This window comes from Schistocerca cancellata, chromosome 8, assembly GCF_023864275.1.
Source record: "Schistocerca cancellata isolate TAMUIC-IGC-003103 chromosome 8, iqSchCanc2.1, whole genome shotgun sequence".
Taxonomy (NCBI): domain Eukaryota; kingdom Metazoa; phylum Arthropoda; class Insecta; order Orthoptera; family Acrididae; genus Schistocerca; species Schistocerca cancellata.
In genome coordinates this window covers 163,048,988-163,071,853 of record NC_064633.1, presented here as the reverse complement: position 1 = coordinate 163,071,853, position 22,866 = coordinate 163,048,988, and the positions used below count along the sequence as shown (strand labels likewise).

At 36.8% G+C, this 22,866-nt stretch overlaps 1 protein-coding gene across 1 annotated transcript in view; it reads right to left on the bottom strand.

Annotated features, from left to right (window-relative positions):
• LOC126095758 (regulator of nonsense transcripts 1) overlaps positions 1-22,866 on the bottom strand; it is a 134,248-nt gene that overhangs the window by 5,083 nt on the left and 106,299 nt on the right. Inside the window, exons 11-17 of the mRNA XM_049910551.1 lie at positions 15,224-15,437; positions 14,729-14,955; positions 11,848-12,081; positions 9,186-9,441; positions 6,383-6,553; positions 1,792-1,943; positions 85-273 (exon numbers count right to left, since the gene is read on the bottom strand). Coding sequence (XP_049766508.1) covers positions 85-273; positions 1,792-1,943; positions 6,383-6,553; positions 9,186-9,441; positions 11,848-12,081; positions 14,729-14,955; positions 15,224-15,437 — 1,443 coding nt within the window. The remainder of the gene's footprint in view (positions 1-84; positions 274-1,791; positions 1,944-6,382; positions 6,554-9,185; positions 9,442-11,847; positions 12,082-14,728; positions 14,956-15,223; positions 15,438-22,866) is intronic.

Genomic DNA, 22,866 nt, shown 5'->3' with positions numbered 1-22,866 from the left:
CATGTGCTGGATAACCAATGAGGTAGTCTGGGCATATAGGAAAAAAAGGAAGGGAGTGGACAGGGTAGGGATTCACATACCTACCTGTGAGAACTGTCCTCCTTGTGAAGCGCCGCCAGTGAAAAAGGCTGAGCGGTCTCCTTGGTAGGTTGAATCCTGTGACAGGAGTCCATCCATTTGTGACTGGAATTCTCCCACCATATAACTGTCCTGTGACAACTCAGGCTGGGAAAGTCCTGGCTGTGACAGGCTAAATCCAGGTTGCGACATTCCCTGAAAGAAATTCCAAAAACATTAATATAAACATTTTGTTTCAAAACAAACACAAAATAATAACAGTAACATTTATCGCTGAAATACTTCTAAGATTTATTTAGACACTGTAAATAAAACAACAGGTTGTATTATCAAAATTCACAAATAACTGACAAAATGAGATATATCTAAAAACAAAGATGACTTGACTTACCAAACGAAAGCGCTGGCACGTCGATACACACACAAACAAACACAAACATACACACAAAATTCAAAATGAATTTTGTTTGTATGTTTGTGTTTGTTTGTGTATCGACGTGCCAGCGCTTTCGTTTGGTAAGTCAAATCATCTTTGTTTTTAGATATATTTTTTCACACGTGGAATGTTTCCTTCTATTATATTCATATCGTTAATTTGAACCTGACAAAATGAGATGTTTGTCAAAACTAAAACTATTAAGTAGTATGCATTTTCACCAAAATCTAACATTAGTTTTAATCAGACTTCACTGAAGAACTGTACAACAGCCATTTTAAATGGTCAACAATACTGTCTCACAAGACCATGTATAAATTTAAAACTATGATACGTGACAGAACAAATATTTGGTATGCTGGACAATGAAAAATGGTACAGTGTAATTCATCTACTTTCAGCAAAATTATCATTTAGGTTTTCATAGCGTATTAAAGCACTGAAATGTATCTGTTACTATTTTGAGACATTTAAGCTTTTCATTTCAGTGTGTATTTCACTTGGCAAAGTTTACTAGTCCACAGCACCCCCACCCCCTTTCACCTGAGGAAGACTCAGTGTTGCTATCTAGACATTACGCTGATCAGCAATGTTCGACACATGCCGATTTCTCACCACCGACAGACTTAATAAAGTTGGGGAATTACTCTTAGAGAAAAGCAGTACACTACGTTGTTCATTTTTTCTTGGATAAGGATTCACAGTCATAAAACTTTAGAATAACAAAAGGAGTAAATCTGAATTGGAGATTTTATAAATAAATAATTCTAACAGTTGAAGAGGACAATGATGTCTTTTTAAAAGCATTCTGTTATGTTCCGATATTTTGCATCACATCAGCAATTCAAGCAACTGTAATATAAGCTTGTATGGTTCTAATTCATTTGCCACATCACAAGAACAGTTGTGCTAAATAGTGTTGATCCTGACTTAAATGGCTTACCTGTCACTACTGAAACACTGGAGCAGTTTCGTTTCTAGAAACTAATAGACAATATTTTAGCACACTTTCGATCTATACGAAAACGCAATATAGCCCTTCCCTGACTGTTTTCTCACTTATAGGAATAAATACTTATTTCATAATATTCTGGCACCACATGGTATCAAAGTATAAAAATTATATACAACCAAAATATTATGCTTTGTGTGAAATTACTTAACATCTACAATTATTGTATCAATTTCTACTCCTGTTTTCAATCTGCAAACAGTTTTCAGTCAGCAAGATTTCATAGTTTTCATGTCTTAATACTATTTACCTTTTAAAAACTCACCTGTGACATTCCTTGCGTTAGTGGTGCAGCTTGACTGTAAGATTGTGTTGCATCCTGACTCTGCCCTGCTTGATTAAGTCCAGTTTTTACAGAATTGCGTGTGTTCTTAACTTTGTTCCTCGTTGCTGCTCTGTTTCTCTGGTTTTGTCGTGCTGAGAGAGAAAAAAAAAAGGTTCAAATGGGCTGGTGTGTAATTTAACTATTTACAAGTGGTTACCACATTTTCACAATGGTGGTTTGATGATTTTTGACATTTAGATAATGTTGATTACTATGTGTTTGCAGATGATCATCTAAAAACAACAGCAAACTGCAAAATGTCACTCAGTTTGCATTAAATTCTGTGAACGAGACTAAACAAGGAACTACTCATATGAAGTGTAGCACTTCGTCACATGAAACATCTGAACATATTTTACAATCCTACTAATTAATGGACGATTTCTTTCAGTGTAACCAGCCTCAGGCTTAAGCCCATTATCAGACAGCCAGGATTTTTCATACAAAGTTCACACTTTTGTAAATCCTCATGGCTGTCTGACTCGTTATGGCAAAATAATCATTCATTCACAAAGTGCGGCTGGTTGCAGTCTTCGTCTTCAGTGATACTAACTAATAACTCCATTCTAGTAACACAATTTTTCACTGAATGTAGACATTCTGCATTTGGCTGTTAAAAATTTTTTATTTATTGCAATTCCTTTCAGAATGACAGTTGAAACTGCACCAAATAAAATACATTAGGGTTAGAAATCAAGTAGCAGACCTGTGAAACTTAGAACATAAGGGCAATTTTGTGGGTTTTGTGGGAATGATGAAACCCACTCAACAACAAAGTTATGACAAGCTGAAACATGCTTCCCAGCAGTCTGAAGCCAAACACATATGGAAGTACAAATCAACCCATTGTTCCGCACACACATGTGAAAATAAAAACAGAGTTCACAATATGCACTGAATTGTGTAGTGAATGTGGTGGATGGAGGGATTACAATGTCTGTAGAATGACGAAGATGTAAACATACATAGTGTGAGCTTGTAAACAAATAAAAAGAAGTCTAAATTAAAAATAGGTTCTATTTACATATTCAAGTGCATGTACAACTGACCATCACTGACACATTGTATTGTGAAACTGAACTGATCTGCCTAGACACAGAAATGATCATCTTAAAATCATAAATAAAACTGGAAGTATATGTCCATATATGTAAAGCAAGGACACACACACACACACACACACACACACACACACACACACACACACACACACACACTGATTTGTCATAATATGCATGTGATGTGCTAATGTAAATTTTCTCGTTTAAAGTAAGTGATAGCTAAATGCATAAGTACACATACCTATATATCTAATCATAACTGACTCATCATACAGAAAAAATTAAGTGACCACCCAGTCACAGCAAACAATGCCAACAGAAAACAAGTGTAAAAGAGAGTCAAAAATCTCAGATCTAGGTCGAAGGTAGCAAACCACAAACAGAAAACAGGCACACACAATCGCACAAGAGTGTGATACTCTGTAAGCAATGCACAAATGTGAACTCACTTAGGTAGGATAGAACAGGTGCCAATCGTTAGAAAGTAAGCCTAGTTGCAAAGACCAATAGTCAACACATTTTAAATATACCTAAAATCATCATCATATTAGATGTTACTAAGGATGTCTAAGAACATTATATTTTTCATGTCAGTCTGTTTATTACAGGTATGATTTGGCTGGTCTTTAAACTCCCAATAAATTTTCATATCTTCTAAATTATCAAGCTGTCTTCCTTTCCTGCTTTGATGAAAAATTTCTAAGGAGCTTTCAGTATCATTCCATTTGTGTTTGGTCTTCTGAATATGGTTCCCAAATGAAGATTTGCAATTGTCACTGGTGTTAATGTATTCTCTACCCTTAATGGCAAAACATCTACCTGTTTGTTCTATATTGAGGTTTTTGCTTTCTCCACAATTAATATTATAAACAATGGAACATGTGTAGTATGGTTTTTCATGTTGGATGCTGTGTTGTTAAGTCTTACCCAGCACTTTTTAGTACTAAAGCTCATTGGTACTTTGGTGTCATGTAACCTGTCTAATTATTCTATCAGACACTAACCCGCTAAAGGGCAAAGACATGTATTTAGTTTTAACAACCTCTTCTTTCTGAGACACTGCATCAGTTGTATTACACCTGTGTGATTTTTAAGTAAACTTTTATCCACCATCTGCACTTAATGCCATTGTTGACTGCCACATTTCTGACGACCTCAAGTAATTTTCCAATTTTTTCTTCTGAAGGGGAAGTTTACATAGTTCCTGCATCACAGAATGAAATTTTAAGTTTTCTTTGATGTTATCATGACCTTTGACATTGTTTTTCATACAGATTTCTTCAAAAAGTGTGTCATCCTATTCCTGCTCAAAGTCAGCCTTAGAACAGAGCAGAAAACACATACTATACGCAAATTTATTGATCATTTAACATAGTGTTAGCATGGTAAGCAAAATTTTCATTGTCGGTATGTGGGGTTATGGCCACCTGTTTTTTTATGTTCATAGTTTTTGGAATGGTTGGAAAGCATGCAGTCACTCCCTCAATGATAAGCACAATCTGACGATAGTGACTAGTAGCAACCTTCTTTCTGCCCATTGCGTGTATTACAACAACTTTCAGTCATTTACACAAATAAACACGACTTTTGAAGATGACCATCTCTATAATGGGCTACCATGAATCATAATTACTTCAATGTGAAATATGCTAGACTATATAGGCAAGTAGTCTTAGGTTGGTACAACCTGATGTCCGATGCAAACATCCCTCCTCAAGATGCTCCAAACGTGACAATTTCCACCCTCTTCCTCACCCAGGATATACCTGAAGTGAGTGACCTTGTTTATAACAAGCGGTAGATTTCATGCTTATTGTTCTCTTTTCACAAAGATGGCCAACTTAAGTGTTTCAACCAATATTGTGTTACAAGTTTTATTTACCATTATTTTATAATGATAATCATTAAGTCTCACATTAGAATGTGAGTGTCTTTTTTAATATGGTTTCACAAAAGAATTTTGCTTCCGTGTTTCGTTTACACCTTTGGACACGATTGGAACTGTGATGGAAACACTCACACATTTGTGTGTCCCAGCACTCAGCCACTGCTTCTGTGTGATTGATGCTTTGTATACGTGGAGAGACAAGTAGAACTAACTGCAGTTAGAAAGAAATAAAACCAACTGTTTAAGATTTTTTAAATAGGCAAAATTTAAATTTTTTTAAATTTCATATTCTGAACAATATAAAGAGAATGACAGTGTTATCTATTCATTTTCCCTTGTGTTTCCTACGCTTTCCTGTATTTTACACTCTTTTGGGTCACTCTGCTGAAAGTGTAAAAAGGAGGTTCCACTGTATGATGCTTTAATAGATCTGGATACTCTTGTGGAATGGAAAACAGTAATTTAATTCACTTGGTATGATTTGAAGCAAGTAATTTCACAGAACTAATGGTAGAAACTGCAATATATCAGGCTGAAGTCTGTTGGTTAGGGACTTGAAAAATGTGTGTTTGCACATGCAAATTCTGCCTCAAAATGTGAGAATACAAATGTACTTAATAAGTGCTATTTCATACCATACTGCACCCACATGAATTATTTTATCAGAGATATTTTGAAATACATTTATTTTCTGCATATAACTATTGAAAAATAACCAAATTGTGGTTAGTGGCATGGCACACCATCTGGCCCAGGACCATTTTTGAAACAGACTTTGCCAACGTGTTTGCAATATAATTAGTGCACTTATACATGAATGAAACAATGTGTGAGTGTACTTTTCTCTTGTGCGATGTCAAACACTGGGCAGTGGATTTGTCTCTGAAACATACATACCCGGTATGGCAATGTAGTTGTGATAGCTAGCATCTTAGAACAAAGAACACGTACTTTTTCTACTGGTAAAGTTAGTACAGCAAATAGGACAATACTAGACTATGTCATCAACACTTGCATTCCTTTACATCATTACCTTTACAAAAGTTTCATTCCAAACATTGACTCGCATGATTAAATTACACGGATCTGCTTTTTAGGCCACCAAAGACCCTTTTGAAACATATGAATGTTGTCTTTCAAGCTAATTTGAACTAACATTAAGGTCTCAGGTTTCCAGTCACGAGAGTTCCTCAAAATGGTGCAACATTTCGACGAGTGCCACTTCCACCAACTTCTGAAGCTATTTTGAGGAGCTCCTCTGGTTGGAAAGCCAAGACCTTTATATTTATTTGAAGCAAATTCGACTACTAAAATCGCAGACTACTCGCAACATACCTACTTGCAAACTATACAAATAACAGGGTAAAACACAATTTTTTAGTAATAAGAGTGCTGACAGGATCTCAAATGTTTTTTGCTTCTTCTTTTGTTGGTTTTTACACAAATGATATCACTAGATCTGCTTGTCAGCATATTTATCAAATAGACATTAAACACCGACACTACCACAACTGAGTAATCACATTGGTACAGTACATTAACTAGGAGTGAAGTGTATCAAGAACAAAACATGTTTCTGTACCTTGCAAAGCCTGCTGATGCTGGTTGTAAAAGCGTGGTGGAACATGTGCCATATTCATGAACATACCAACCGGTACTGGAATATTTGCTAGTGCAGCTTGAGCCCTTTCTGGGGATATATAACTTGCAGGATCATGAGTGCGGCTGTATAAGTCCATTGGTACACCATTTGCTGTAACATACAGAACTTACATAGCACTCTTAGGTATATGTGAAACTGAGATTTATTGCTGTAGTTGTTAAACAGAAGACGTACACAAGTTGTCATAGTGCTTGTGGCTGGAGCTGCCGTCGTACAACAATACTGTCGTTAATATGTTAAGAAAGAACCAATGTAATAAACTTACAAATGTACAGTTGCCTAGTTGACTCCAGGGAGGTAGTAGAAACATGTTCACACATTATTCACTTATTTCAAAATTTGCTCAATTATGAAATAAGAAATTATTGATGTCACAAGTGTTTATGGAAAAGGAGTTTGATTACAACTATGTTAAAGTAGGCAGTAGTAATAGTTCCCTACTGTTATTTTTGAAGTGTTTAATTAGCAGGTGGAAAGTCAGAGAGAAAATGTGCTCACGAAGTGTTAGAAGAAGAGCTTCATGTCTATTTTCAGTGTGTTATATGACTGAAGGCTAAAAACTTAAAAAACGGGATTAGATGTAAGTAGCTTGATCACAAATATGAAAGAAGTTTACAATTTTGTAAGTGTTTATCATATGCATTGTAGTTAACTCTCTACGGCATAAATGTAGTCAATTTAAATACAATCTATATTTGAATACTTTCAGAAAATTTAACAGAAGCAGTTGCTTGAATACATTTTTTGAAGAAAAACGGTGAATAGAACTTGTCTCAAAATTTCAGTTGGGGTGTGGGGTGGGGTGGAACACTGATGATAAATATAAGAAATACATCCAAGTACAGATAGGTAAAATACATTGAATGATTAAATTTAAATATCTTGGGCAAACTGTACCACAGAATGGACTAGAGAAATTAGCAATACATGTAAGAGATAATAAAATGGACAGAGCATATGGTTTAACAAAAATACCTACAAGAAGTGCATACATAGAAAAATAAAAACAAACGCTATAGCGTATTGACGTGACCAGAAAAAAATTCTTAATGATGAATTATACGGTGGACATAACAGAGGTACTTTAAAGACATTTCCTAGAAAATTAATGGGTGCAATAAAACAATAGATGGCTGGAAAATGAAACTAGCAAGGAAATCTATATAAAAGAAAGAGAAAATATCAGAAGTAATGACGAAGAAAAAAATTTATCTTCTTTGGATGCGTTTTCCGACTGAACGGGAACATGCTAACAAAACAATATTTCCGCATTTCTGGAAAAAGAAATTGACAGCAGCTTGGATTACAAAAATAAGGAAAGAACTGGAAAGAAATGCCACCAAAGAATTGGAAATAATAGAAAGAAACATTTTTAAGAATAAAATACTACATTTAGAACACTTTCAAGGCAGAAAAAATTAAAAACTGGAAACAACATGAGAAGAAGAAATGTCTATATTCTTATGTGATCCTCATTAGTCAACTAAAGATTAAAGAAATCTACACACTGATTTCGGTAGTTGCATGAATATATACCTGCAAATAACAGAGCAAGAATAAATTAATCTGGGAATCATGTACTAGATAGAGATGGTATGACATTTTCTTTCTGACCCAACAAAGAACACTAAAACATTAAAACCATCACTTGCAAGCAATTGTTACTGACAAAATATCAAAGCACAGAAACGTGTAGTAAACAACTGAAACTTGCACTGAAGAGGACATATTAATTTTCACTTTATAGAAAAATATGAACACAAGGGTTGCCCAGAAAGTAATGCACCACATTCTTTTTTCTCAGCCTAAAACAATGCTCCGGAAGCAAAATGTTACGTATGTATCATTTGAAGTCTCCTGAGCACACGCGCCAACTTTCTGTCACTTCTGACAGATAGTGTAGTTGCAGGACAGTTTCAAAATAGCCTCTGTAGGTGACGTACATTACAAACAATATGCCATCATTGAATATCTCAATGCAGAGAAAGAAAATGTGGGAAGTATTCACTAACACTTGTGCAAAGTCTGTGGAGCATCTGCTGTTGGCAGCAGTACAGTTAATCGCTGGGTATGGACAGTGAGGTTATCAGAAGGCAGTTTGGCGGAGCTATACGATTTGCAGTGGTCGGGGAGACCATCCATGGCTGTCACACCTGTCCCAACCCCCTCGCACTTCCACTTGTTTGGGCCATTAAAGGATGCCATTCGTGGAAAACATTGAGAACCATGAGGAGGTGGTTCCCACAATAAAGCTCTGGCTCCGCCACCAGGACAAGGATTGGTACCGACAGGGCACACATGCCCTTGTCTCGCACTGGAGGAAGGTTGTAGAATGGGATGGAGATTACGTGGAAAAGTAGGATGTGTAGATAAAACACCATTCTTTCGTGTGTGTAATTCTCATTACGTTCAGTAAAGAATTGTTGAAGAAAAATAAAAAGGTGGTGCACTACTTTCTGCGCAACCCTCATATTTAACTTATAGGACACAAAAGAAAACTGATTTTATACCCTATCAGGAACTTATGGGAAGAGGAAGAGGAGGAAGGGGGCAGTTGATCTGTGAGGGGGGAGGGATTAGAACTATCAACCTGATCCTCTTTCTTGTAAGATCACCACCTGATGAAGTATGTCACCACTAAAGCTAGTGTAATTTTTTATACTCTTCATAAACTGCAAAAGAACTACAAGCACAAGATACACAAAAATTTAAGAAAACTTACTTGGTCTAGGGAAAAAATGATTAGGTGCTGGTGTGCCATTTAAATGGCTAGTGCGATCATACACACTTCCTGGAACCAATGCCTCTCGGGCATCATATATTGATGTAGACATGAAGTGAGTTCCAGGGTTTGCTGTATTTACGATCTTCTTTGGTTTTGCAAACTGGATCATTGATTCTTTCAGATTGTTTAGGGGGCCTTCAACTAGAACTTTCTGTTCTTTATAAAAATTCAGCAGGTGATTCCACAAAGGTTGCTGTAGAAAATAAAAAGAAGAAGATAATTTATATAGCTAAATATAACTTAACAGCTAATCCAAGTGTCAGATGTCCACAAACTTCCATTACAATTATAATTGTCTCTAAGGTTTTTCCTACACTATTTAAGAATGAAAGCTCAAAAATGTTTTAGGACAAATGGGCTCAAATTAATTAACTAAAAATTGATGTATTTTCTTCTGCCTGTCTGTAAATTGTTATACATGAAACTATGCAAGTACTGCAAAAATTAAATGTTAATGAGTAAAAGCACCACAACCAATTGAAAATTATAAATATACTGATGTATGACCATTCTTCATTCTATTACAAAATACTGATACCTACAATCTGAATTATATGGTTTAAACTGAACTATCTACATGTGTAACACAAATCAATCAATTGCTGTAAAAAATGCACCAAGCTCCCAATTACAAAGGTGCAAATTATTTGGTTTTTACCAGTGATCTTTGGAAAGTTAGAAAACCGTTGTAACTTAATTTCCATTTAAAATACACCATTAGTGTGACTCCTATTTTACCATCAGAAAATGACGTGGGCCCCAATTCCACTGTTTGACATCCTTCAAATATTTATTATTGTTCCCAATTTTATCATCAGGTAAATGCAGGGACTGGACTATCTTTGAAACATACCTGCCACCAATTTCCTGTTTACACGTTTGCTTAGCCTTTTCCCTAGCACCTACTTAAAGGTTGAAAATTCAGAACTTACTTATAGCTGACAATACAAGAAAATTGGATGGCTTCCTTCAGAATTACTGTTCTATGTTGATACAAAATAAAAAACTCTATTATACATCACCAGGAGAAATGCATCATCATACTTTTCTAGCTGCTCACAGGTCTAAAGAATACCATAGCTTATAATACGAACTATTGACAGCGAGTGTTAACCTCTAATTGTTGCTGAAGTTACTGACCATTTACATGTGCTAGGAAGACAAGAGAAATGGAAATATGTTATTGTAATGATTGAAACAACTGAAGAAAAATACAGAAAGTTGTTAATTTTTTTAACCACACTGGCAGGCAATCCAGCCCAGTATGGTGCAAGTGCTTGAAAACTTCCAAGTGAAGCTTGGTTTCTTTAGGAGTTCTTTAGGAGTTCCCATTCACATCTGAAATTAATATAGAAAGCAGCAGAGTTTCATAAAACACTGAATGTAGAAGGGAACTTTTAACACTTTACCTGGATGGATGGCTTTGGAGTTTGAGAAATTGCAACTCAAGAGTGAGAAACTTAGTGCTAAGAAGAGACTGATAATGATTTCTCTGACAAATCCTCAGTTACAGCAAACAAAGATTTTCTCCAGAAACAGAGTTACAACACGGGTGAAACTGGACTGGACTGCAAGGGTGTGCCCACAAACTACAACACACTCAGACTGAAGCACAAGTTACCATACAATAGCCTAGAAAAGAAAGGCTGAATGTTCTTTGCTGTTCAAATTCAAATGGTAAATCTAAAGAAATGTGTTCGTTCAAATGTATAATGAACTTACCACTTTATTATACCCATCACAAAGGAGCCTTGATAGACAGTACAACCTTAAGAGACTGGTTCTGTTCTATGTATGTTCCTGCTATGTATACATATTTGGAGGAGACATGTTTATCAGCATATGCTGTTCTTTCATATACAATGCACTTTGTCTGCAGAAGTAGTGCTCGTTTCAGATAATGGGATGATTACTGTGAGATACTTCCCTCCTTGTGTTACGGAACTCGTACAGTCAAGGAACTTTGGTGCGATTCATTTCTGGCCAAACCTTACAAAACAGCTTGAGCAAGAAGGTTCAGATGTCCTCAGTTTCTGGAATTACCTGAGTGAGTTCAAAGCAATCAACAGTGTTTTTAAGGCTTGGAGCAACATGGACATATCAACAGCTTGATCATGGGAGATAATTGCAACTCTCACTGCTGAAAGTGACTTGAAATACACAGCACTGAGGAATACAATAATGTTGCTCCATCAGCCCACTGTCATGATACAAATCTATGGTTGTGAAGATGATAAAAACTTCCCCGAGTGGTTAAATAGCTATACAAACCAGGATTTGAGCCGGAACAGAAAAAAATAGACATATCCCAAAAGTGTGCTGGAAACAAGTGATACAAACTACATTGTGTTTTAAGTGTAATTTTTTGAAGTAAGTTGTTAGTTTCTGGCAAGTAATCTGTAAGTAAAGCAGTAGGTTTTCATATGCGACATCAGATTATCTGTGGTTTTCTGTTTACCTGCACAGTCTCAAGTCTGCATAAACATGGGTAAATGGGCTATGTGTGATCTTCCAAGAACATTATTTGAATTGTACCGAACTTCTCTCGCGTTGAACATACTGTCAGTGATCAGTCTATTCTGGATTAATTCAGACTCACCTTTGATAGCACTTTTGGGTTGCCAACGATTATAATCCCATATTTTGCACGTGTGAGTGCAACATTCAGTCTTCTTGGGTCATTTAAGAATCCAATTCCTTGATGTTCATTAGAACGCACACAAGACATGATGATCAGATCCTTTTCCCTACCCTGGAAAGCATCTACACTAGCAACTTCTATTTCCTGGTAGAGCTTCGCATGCAATGAGCCCTGATACTGCATGTACTGCACCTGAAATACAGGCAACTTTTAACATATAATGAATAAACCATTTCTTCAGAATGAGCATACTTCTGAAATTTTACATTTTAGAATCTGCAACAAAAAAATTACGAAAATTTGGGAGTGGGGGAGGGAGGTTTCAAACATCTGATGAACATATACATTATAATACATTAAAGTGTACACTAAATTAACTAATCTCATTCCATTTATAAACTAGAAGTAACAAAAAATTTTACACCACATCTTTAACATTAAGTTCTACTCTCTTTTCTTTGAATTTTGAAATGGCTTCTGCTCAAAGGCTTGGCATAATCCTAGTTCAGCAGCCATATAGGTCACGTAGGCAACAGCTGACTCCCACAGTATCTCTCATTGCTGCATCCCCTACGACACGGCTTGTTGGCATAATGGCTTGATAAGTTGTGTACTGCCATTAAATTGTGTTAATGACATAGTATAACCAGTCTCCTCTATGTGAATGCGGTATGCTGTAGTTCTACAGCGACTGTTTTATGAAAAACCAGAACATTTGCGCCTTGCAAGAGCTCACATAAATATATGATGTAGAGTACCACATGCACAGCTCAATATTTTGGCCTACGCATTCTGCGACAGTCCAGGAAATGGACCATGCACGGAGCTACCAAACAGATCTCATTGAATATAATGAAGAAGAGAAAGTTATATCTTCATATCACAAGGAACAAGTGGTGGAAGAGACATGAGAGTTTAATATCCTGTCGACATTGAGGTCATCAGAGATGGAGCCTAAGCTCGGGTTAGGGCAGGAAATTGTCGGTGTCCTTCCAAAGGAACCATCCTGGCATTTGCATTAATCATTACAGAAATCACTGAACAGCTACATCTGGATGCCCAGGTGGGGATTGAACAGTCATGCGAATCACAATGAAAGTCTATGTTATACAGTGATATCACAAATCACCCATGTATCTCATTCAATGTGCGAGTTAAAGGATGCTTTGCACTAAACACTGTAAATTAAACAAGATGGTCCATGTCCCACATGCACAACATACCAAACAACATGAAACAAAGACAGCTGGAACTTATGCGACGTACTAATAATCTACTCCTGCCAAGCAATATTTTTTTCCGATTTTTATTTCAACAGTGTACGAGTTGACATACTGTGGCTATAGTACATACAACCAAAATTATCAATATCCTATAAACATACAATTCCTCATTAACTTATTATTCAGTTCACGGTATTCTGTCAGTTGATTACAATAATATTTAAATTTTGGTGTACTAATATTTCTGAAGCAGTTAATACTGTTCTTTATTCAACTAAGCCCTTGAAGAACTCGCTAATTTAACAGAATTTCAAATGGGGCAACTTAACTCTTAAATAGGTAGTCCACCAAGGAGGTATTCACTGTGATAAACAGTACTGAGAACTTTTGTAACTTCCCAAATAACTGTATTTTCCTTAAACCAAACTATTACTGGAACCAATAGGTCATCTACATTATTTGAATTTTCACCCTACAGTGTTACAAACTATGATGTAATTTTAAGACCACAAAACAGCATTTTGCCATTTTAAAATATGTCTTCCAATTCAAAATTCTTCAGTCCCAGGCAAGCTAATGCATAACTAAAATCTCTGTGATAATCTGCCACCCGCATTCATATGATCAACAATTCTGTAGTAAAATGAAGTTTTCACTCTGCAGCAGAGTGTGCACTTGGCTGGAACTTCCTGGTAGATGAAAACTGTGTGTCAGGCTGAGACTCAAATTTGGGACCTTTGGCTTTATCCGGCATGTTTGGAAAGTAGAAGATAAGGTACTGGCAGAAGTAAAGCTCTGAGGATGGGCTGAGAGTCGAACTTGGGTAGCTCAGACAAAGATCCTCAGTGCGACTCTTGCCCTAGCATGTAGTTTTAAATTGCTGGGAAGTTTCACCTCTGTAGTAACTTGTACTATCTCTTGTAACTTCTTTTAGTCAATCAGTGGATAACACTCATTCCCATCACTTCTTTCTGTCAGCATCATAAATGTCTGTGTACTTGTGTTATTTATCAGGAAATCTGGTGTGATAGTTGGCCCACACACACACACACACACACACACACACACACACACACACACTAAAACCAATGTTGTGAAACTACTCCATTAGAACTTTATTGTAAAAAACACTAGATCTGCCACTGTCATACTTGGAAATAGCTAGGTACATTATGAGCATAATTTGCATCCCATCAAACAGTAGGCTATGACACATGATCCAAAAAAGATCCACGTAATTTTTTGCATCCTTCTTTATTCCTTGTGTTACATCAGCAAGGAATTTACACAGAACAGATACTATGACAAGTTAGCACAGAAGAAACAGTCAACTGCTGAAATTAATCTGAAACAACACACTACTTTTGCCTACAAACATTTTAATTTACTTCTTAATTTCAAAAAAGCAATTTTAAGCATATTTGCACAGCTTTCTAATTTCAATAAGAAATTCACATAAAAGCTTCCTAGTAATAAATTCCTTAAGTGATGGAACAATTAGCATTTTAAGTCAGATATTCACATCTCTTCCACCGTGATAACTGCACTTTTCTCAGTACAATATCCCCCCCCCAAAAAAAAACCATTGTATTCCATTTGACATTTCAAAGACTCACCAAGTACGCTCGTTGTCCCTCATATGGTGTTATGACACCAATCTGCTCAGGCTTAACTCCACACCTCAAAAATCTTGTTGTAATTTTTTCAACATTTGCTGCTTCTGTGCGATTTAAATATGATGTTCCAGAGCCTGCGATTTCTTCTTGGCCTTGAGTTACATAAAAAAACATTGGCTTGTCTGGCTGTGGCCATGGAAATTCAATTTTTGTCAATTTACGTTCATCTGAAAAATAGTTACATATTTTTAGTATTTTTCTATTAACTGCACTATGGATGTGAATCTTGAGTCTTCAAACGCAAATTACCAATCAGCACCAACATTATTTCTTGAACAGACATTGAATCTCAAACAATCTTTTAACTGTATCCTTACTAAATGGAATACTGGTAAGTATGACATACAAACCTTCAACTTTCAATTATTATTGTTAAATGCTTGTATTTGTAAACGTAATTATAATGAAAATGTTCATGCATGAAAATTTACTAACCTGCACACACTCCATTCTGTAGTGAGCCTTCATAGAAAAAATTTGAAGGAAATTTGGATAATTCTGGATGCATTCTATATTGCACCTCAAGCCTGAATGGGCGGATCCCCAATACAACCAAACGTTCAAACAATGACTGCGACAATCCGGCACGTGCAGCTTTTTTGCACATAACCACTGGGCCCAACTGGCAGTGATCACCAACAAGAATTAGCTACAAAAAAACAAATTCACCTATTATCACCCTGACATTCTTAAGTAGCTGTTTCAGTTGTCTAAAAAAAGCAAAAATACTTAATACTGTTGTTTCTAACTGAAAAACAGCTACACTACTGTGAGCAGCAACTGAAATTATAAACATATGCACAAACATATGCACTCAGGTATTACCAGTCACAATCTCCTGAAAATTAGTGAAAATGCCCAGAGGGAATGTGACTAAATATGCTTTAATCTCATTTTTTATAGCCATTTGAAGTAAATGGAATTCTGCTGAACATATAGCTCTTGTATTTTTCAAATAATTCAATGGGCAATGTGTTAATATCCAGAATTCCACAATTTGAAAGGAGTCTGCCCAAATATCAAATGGCTAAAAATTAAAAAAAATATAGTATTTAGTAATAGGATTTATTACAGAGCAAACATTTTGCTAGACGAGAACTTCACATTTGTCACAAATCAAATAAATGAAAATATAGACAGGTCTTCAGCATAGTGTTAATAGAGTCGTTTTCACTTCTGTTCAGCAAGGAGACAAGAAGTGAATGTCGATAATGATGTTTAACTGATTCCAAAATTCCTGGTCCAAGGGCTAAATTAGATCTGTCACACTGGGTGGGACAAAGAGTGCTTGTACATGTGTACCATCGGACTTAGAGAAACATGTGAAGGATAACTGAGGGCATTGTCAATTATAAGGATAGCTTTCAGTGGAAGCTTTTTCTTCTTTTCTCACTCCAGTGCAAACGTTTCATGGAAATACAGAGAAAATATTTGTTGGTTGGTTGTTTTGGGGAAGGAGACCAGACAGCGTGGTCATCGGTCTCATCAAATTAGGGAAGGATGGGGAAGGAAGTCGGCCGTGCCCTTTCAGAGGAACCATCCCGGCATTTGCCTGGAGTGATTTAGCGAAATCACGGAAAACCTAAATCAGGATGGCCGGACGCGGGATTGAACCGTCGTCCTCCCGAATGCGAGTCCAGTGTCTAACCACTGCGCCACCTCGCTCGGTGCCGAGAATATTTGTCTGCCCATCCACGCTTTCTTCTGAGCGCAATACTGCACTGGTCGAGTATTTATACCAGTATGTTGAAAACAACGTGGATGTTGGGATTTTCCAACCACCCTAAGCGGTAGTTTATGAATACCATTTGTATTATAACACGCCATTAATGTGAAACGCTGCTTCTGTTGCTTGTAACCGCGAGCTTTCTTCTCGTTCTTGGCAGTTTATGTTTTTGAAGGAAGCATCTTCTAAAAGAGTCCTGTTTTATCAGCATTATACAAGGCATCAGCAGTTCAATCTCCTTCCTCTATTATTTTCCGTATCTTGCTTACAAACTCATCAGCATTCTTATCGATAGCTGAACGACTTTCCCCCGTGACTGTCAGCTGCCAAATGCCGTGTTGTTTTTTTTCCAGTTTGATGTCCAACCTTCGCTCACTGCAAACAAGCTGCTTTTTCCTTTATAATTGGGCCACTGACTGGAATTCCTTTACTGTGTTGTTGTATGAACAATCTATGAACAGCTACGCCAAGTTCTCCATTCTCACTCTTTCTCACAACCTTCAGTTTTCCCAACTCACTATCCATTTCCGTTGACTACTGTCAAATAACATCATCTATCTTTTTGATGTAATAAATAGTTGCTCGTCCAACACTGAGCTCAGCAGCAATGGCTTTCTGCGAAGAACCTCGATTTAACTTAACCAAAATTTCTTGTTTCTGCTAGAGGTCTAGCGTAACACGTTTTCTTTTAGAAGACATGATTCCGAACTGTAAAGAAAGCTACAATTTCAAATACAGTATGTAAAGCATTGTTGCACACGATAATTCATCGTGTATGTGTTTTTGGATGTGCGCTGGATTACTGAGAGGCCAGACTACTGAGTGCCTGATTAGTGAGCGTCTAGTGTAACTCCATTTGCAACATATTTTGCTGACAGTATTCACACACACCGCTTATTATACCTAGACAATTACATCATAGTACGACACGTAGTTCAAGAGATATGATGTTAAAACTCACAAATGCATGAAAAATTGCTGCATCATGCATGAAGTTTTAATAAATTTATTCTTTACTATTATGATATTCTTAAGCTGAGTCAAATTAAGGAAATTCCTAACACCTGGCAGCACTTTTGACAGCTTTCAACTGTGAAGCACAAATCCCTGTAAGCAGATACAGTAACCATCTATAGATATATGAAGAGGTGTTGCCATAGACACATTTATATCATCATGTTGTAGACACATGAAGCAGCTGTGCCCAGCACACAGGAACTGTCCACGATCATGTCTCTTAATTTGTATACTATACTTGTACATTTGTACATTATGCATATTTTTTTGTATGACTGTTTCATAATTTCAAAGACGGTTTCAGAAATACACGGAAATGAAATTTTTTGCCTTCACCACAAATACATTTAATTTGTTGTTTTCAATTACAATAAAAATTGGCAGAATGAGTACTTGAGCAATGATGGGTTTGCCAGCTAGCGTGTCAACAATAAAGCTAATCAACGGACTGAAATTATGCACTCTGCCAGGTGGATGGAAGATTTCTGCACAAAGACTCAAAATATGACAATATGAACGACATTCAGCTGTGTTCCTGGCATTTAAAGAATCAAATATTTTACAAGGAAAGCTAGAATGTTATGCATCACAGGTCTGAATTACTAGTTTCGCCAATATACATCAACCTCATGTAAGAACTATAGTTGACAAATATTTGCCAGGTAGGTAATTTGTATTTGAGACCTGAGGTTAGGTCGCATGTTAATGAAGGGTAATATACATCTCAGTTCCAACTTTTTTTCTGCCCAAAAAAATATCTAATTTTGTTGCCTACAATTAGCAAACTGAGCTGCAAGTTAACTTTTCTTATTTGCTATTGATTACAAGTTGTGCTTTAAAAGAGAATTATATGAACAGTATGTCTTGCACAATAATTGAATGTCCAGAATACATATTTCTGTGCATAGCAAGAGTAGCACTGAGAAACTGCCACTTGCTGTGAGTAATTAAAAATAAAAGTTTATTGCATGGTTTAAATTTTCATGCATTTCATTCTGAGGCTATGGTTTTTAATTTCACAGTTTTTAAATAAACTTGCACATATTTCGAAAGTTCAGGAACTGATAACTGACTATTCTGATATGCAAAAATAATACTTAGTGCTACAGCCAGTATTCTAACCCTAATTTGATACATATTTATAAGCATGTCTCCCACATTTAGAATACCTTAAATTATCCTCTCCCCCCTTCCCTCCAAGTCGGATTCTTTATATTGTCCCCTTCTCACTCAGTACTGGCTGTAAACTGGCCTAATTATGGGTTGATGTAAATGAAATTTCAAAATACAGCACGGGACACAAACATGCGCATAGCATCATTTAAAAGAGAAAAGCAAATGTTTTACAGGAACACAAATATATTTTAGAACACTGGACTGTCATTAGTATTCCCTCATAACATTTTTCCACATAGTACGTCCATGTTTGGAAGTCCCAGTCCCAATTCCATGAAACGTTCTCCCTCCCTGCTTAGCTCTTTCAAATTTGATGGTATAAGTAGTTTTGCCACTGCAACTCTTGGTGCCAAGAGTTCTGGGAATGGTGGTGGGAGTAGGACATTTGTGTCTGCAGGGTGAGGAAATGTGTACATAGACAGCACTGTTCAGTGCTGGCAACTCTGCACTTCATAAAGATCATATGCTATGGTGAAAATAATGCACAGAAGCAGTTCGTATCGGCTGGAAGTAGTTCTGACGAGTTCAGACTTCTACTCACAAGTACCAATCAGAGGCAGGGGCAAATCTGTAGTTATCAAACAGTAAACTGAATATTTATTAGCATGCAACTCAAATGCTGGTGTTCTTTGTTCATGTTTTATACTGATACGTCATGGATAAAAAGACAGTCAACAAACAAAGAAAGTGGAACAATATTCCAGAAGTAGACAACACACAATAGTGATGTGATTCATGGTAAAATAATATATTGTCACAAAAGGTGGCACTCATAGCTTCAAATGGTCAGATCAGAAAGCTCAATACTGACAAAATTTAGTGTATCAATGTGTTGTAAGTGTGGCTGGAAATGTAAACATTGACGCTGTTCAGTCACAGAAAAACTGATTCCATCTATCATACAAAGGTACAGTCACAATGATGTTTTTAATGCACATTAAATGGGTTTATTTTTTCACTGTCTGCCAGATGAAACTTGAGTTCAAAGAACAGAAATGAAAAAATTAAGTAGAGGCTACCTGTCTTCTTATGTCGTAATGAAAATTGAACAGAATTTGGTGTCACTAATAATGGGCAAGGAGAAGAGTCCTCATTACTTCCTGAGATGCAAAGTTGGGTGTCAGAAATAGGAAATCATCTTGCTTATTGACCAGTGTGCAGTGTATCCCCAAGATGTGTCATATCCACTTAATATAAATGTAGTGTTTCTTTCCCTCCCCACTGTACAAGTCATCTTCAGATGCTACACTAAGGCATTGTAAAATGCCTCAAACAAAAATACAGAAAGATTCTTGCATAGGAGCAGCTAGTCTGTCTTCAAACAACAATGAAAAAGATGAAGATCTTTGATGCTATGCATTTTTAACAAATGCCTGGGGTTCTGTGCAAGAAAGCCCATCTCAAAACTGCTGCAAGAGGACTGGCTTTCACTGGATACTTATAGAAGACAAGTTAGAACATTAAGAAATTGCAGGTGATCAATGGAAGCAAATAATGGCACAGAAATAGAACAATGAATACCTAAGCTTCGATGTGTATGTTGAGTGTGACAAATGTTTTGCCATCTGTCAGTCAATGATACTTTATGAAGTCCTGCATGAATAGGTGACAGTGAAACAAGAAAAAGTGAAGATGAGGATGAATCACAACCTTTGCCAGTTGAACTACAATATCAAAAACTACTGACACAATGGATGCAGCTAAGCTCTGTGTATAAACTAACTGCTAATACAATATTAAAATTAAGAAAAAAGAAGCGTCAGCTGTTGACATGTTTTTGAAACCTCTGTAAAGACGGGACTATGTACTGTATGTTACTGTATTATAGTGTAGTTTGTCTAAGATGTGTGATATACCGATAGTTTGTTGAAATGGTACATCCTATTCAATTACCAGAAGTGATTCACTGAGGAAGACACTAAATGAATGATACTTCTTCAATAAACATCACATGCCAGGTTTGCATTCTGGGCACTGGAAGTTACTCTCTTATGTCACATGACATTCATGCATTCCAAGTGATTGATGGCAATAGTGTACAGCTAATGTCTCCATTTTTAATGTATTTTTGGTTCTCGTTTCTACAGCACAATTTTGAAAGTATCCAGATATGATATTCCAAATCCGTTCTCCGAAACAAGCATTTTGAATTATTACATATTTGAGTTAGCATGGCAGCAAGTGTGGCACTAAGCGATCACATATTACCTCAAATCCCCCGACATGGTACCCTTAATTCCACTTCTCACTGACAAAAAAAAATCGAATCTTAGCAAATTGTGTATTTTTAGGTATTACATTTTCCCGCCCACAATGTTCAAAATCTGCGGTTCTTTCAAAAAGCCATGATAATGAGATTCCACTGTATATACTATTCTAATAAGACAATGTAAGTTAACATAAAAAAACAGAAAAGAATCATGACAAAAATAAGTTTCCCATGCTCAAAAGTAAAATAATTATTTTCATCAGTCCCTCCTACTTGGAACAGGCAAGCCAACAAAACTGAATAACAAAGAAGGGCCTAATGCACAAAACTGAAAGAAAGAAAACGTCAAGGTCTACTGAAGGTTAACAAACTGTAGAGAAAGGAACAAGGAAGAAGAAAGGGGGGAAAGTAACAAAGATGGGCAAGGTGTCATATCCAGGGAGCAACGGAGGGCTTCAAAAGCAAAAAGTGCGATGTGGAACATACCTCCTGCCACTTACCAGTGACACCCCACCAAACAACACCCACGAGACTAGTGATGTGGACTGCTTGAGACAAGCACAGAAAACAAAGGCAAAACAAGGGGGAAGAAGAGCAAAAGATCAGGTAGGACATGGGCTTGAGTGGACCAAGAAGCCCGCAAAGCCACTGCCAGTTCAGAGTAGAAGAGGCAACAGGGCATCCTGCAACTCCAACTCCTCAATGGGCTGCCATTGATCGCACAGGATGAATTCAGGGCTACAGATGGAAAGATCAATAGCTAAGAATGTGCAATGTGCCACACTAAAGTGTGTGGGGGCTCCAGTGTTTAAGAGGCAGAGATCAAGCCCTGCCAGCAGGTCTCCAACAATCCTGCCCCAGTCAATGGTCTCAGTACCACCCCACAGAGGGTTATGGGCATTAAAATTCCCAAATGGAAGGAAGGGGGGAGGGAGCTGTTTAAGGACAGTAAGAAGAGCAGGAAGTGTAGGAGGCCAGTCTGGAAGGAGATAAAGATTGCGTATCATTACTCCAAAGTCTAAATGGGTCCGAACAGCCATAGCTTCCAGTGCAGCATGACACAGGCACTAGGGAGGGAGTTCTTCCCCAGATGGCTAACACTACAGAAATAGAATTTAGAAAGGGAGGTCCAACCCTTGAAGAAACTGCTCAATTGCAGTGACAGGGTGTATATGTGGACAAGGAAAAAAATTCCCAGATTTTTTTTTTATTTTCATGGTTAAAAATACACTTTTCGGTGTTAAGTGACAGAGTACTTTCTCTCGGAATTGTAAAACTTATCAACCCTTTGAATGGTTAAGGCTTTATACACTGCCATAGAACTTCCAGCACTTTAGAAAACTACACAAACAAACGAACAAACACACACACACACACACACACACACACACACACACACACACATTAAGCGCATTTTGGAAATATCTTTGATTTGCAGCAAAATATACGCTGCACATTTTCGTATTACAAAAGTGTATATCAGAATTCACCAACCACAGCACGTTACTTTCCGAAGCACTGAAATCGAAATTGTGATGTGCTTTAGTTAGCAAACCACAGCTGATGTCACACGATCTCACCAGTCGATATTAGCAGATATTCAGAGCATAGGACATGTGACGTAGTCCACCAACAGCAACCAACATCACTGTTCACTGGCGCAAACACACAAATAGGAAAAGTTAATTGTTTAAATTAATATAAATAGTGTAGCTACTAGAAAGGCTAAGCGCTCACATATAATATTGGTCTTTCTTGCACGCGTTATACTTTAATATACATCACACAAATGTGCCAGTAAAATTTTAAATAATAAATAAACATCTGGGCTCAAAATTATTCTAAGTTGTTGGCCCTGAGAGTGTTAAACTCTAAATGAGAATCAAACACACTGTGATTTAAGAAACTGAAAGCACATTCGCACATGTAACATAATTCATGTTGTGTAAA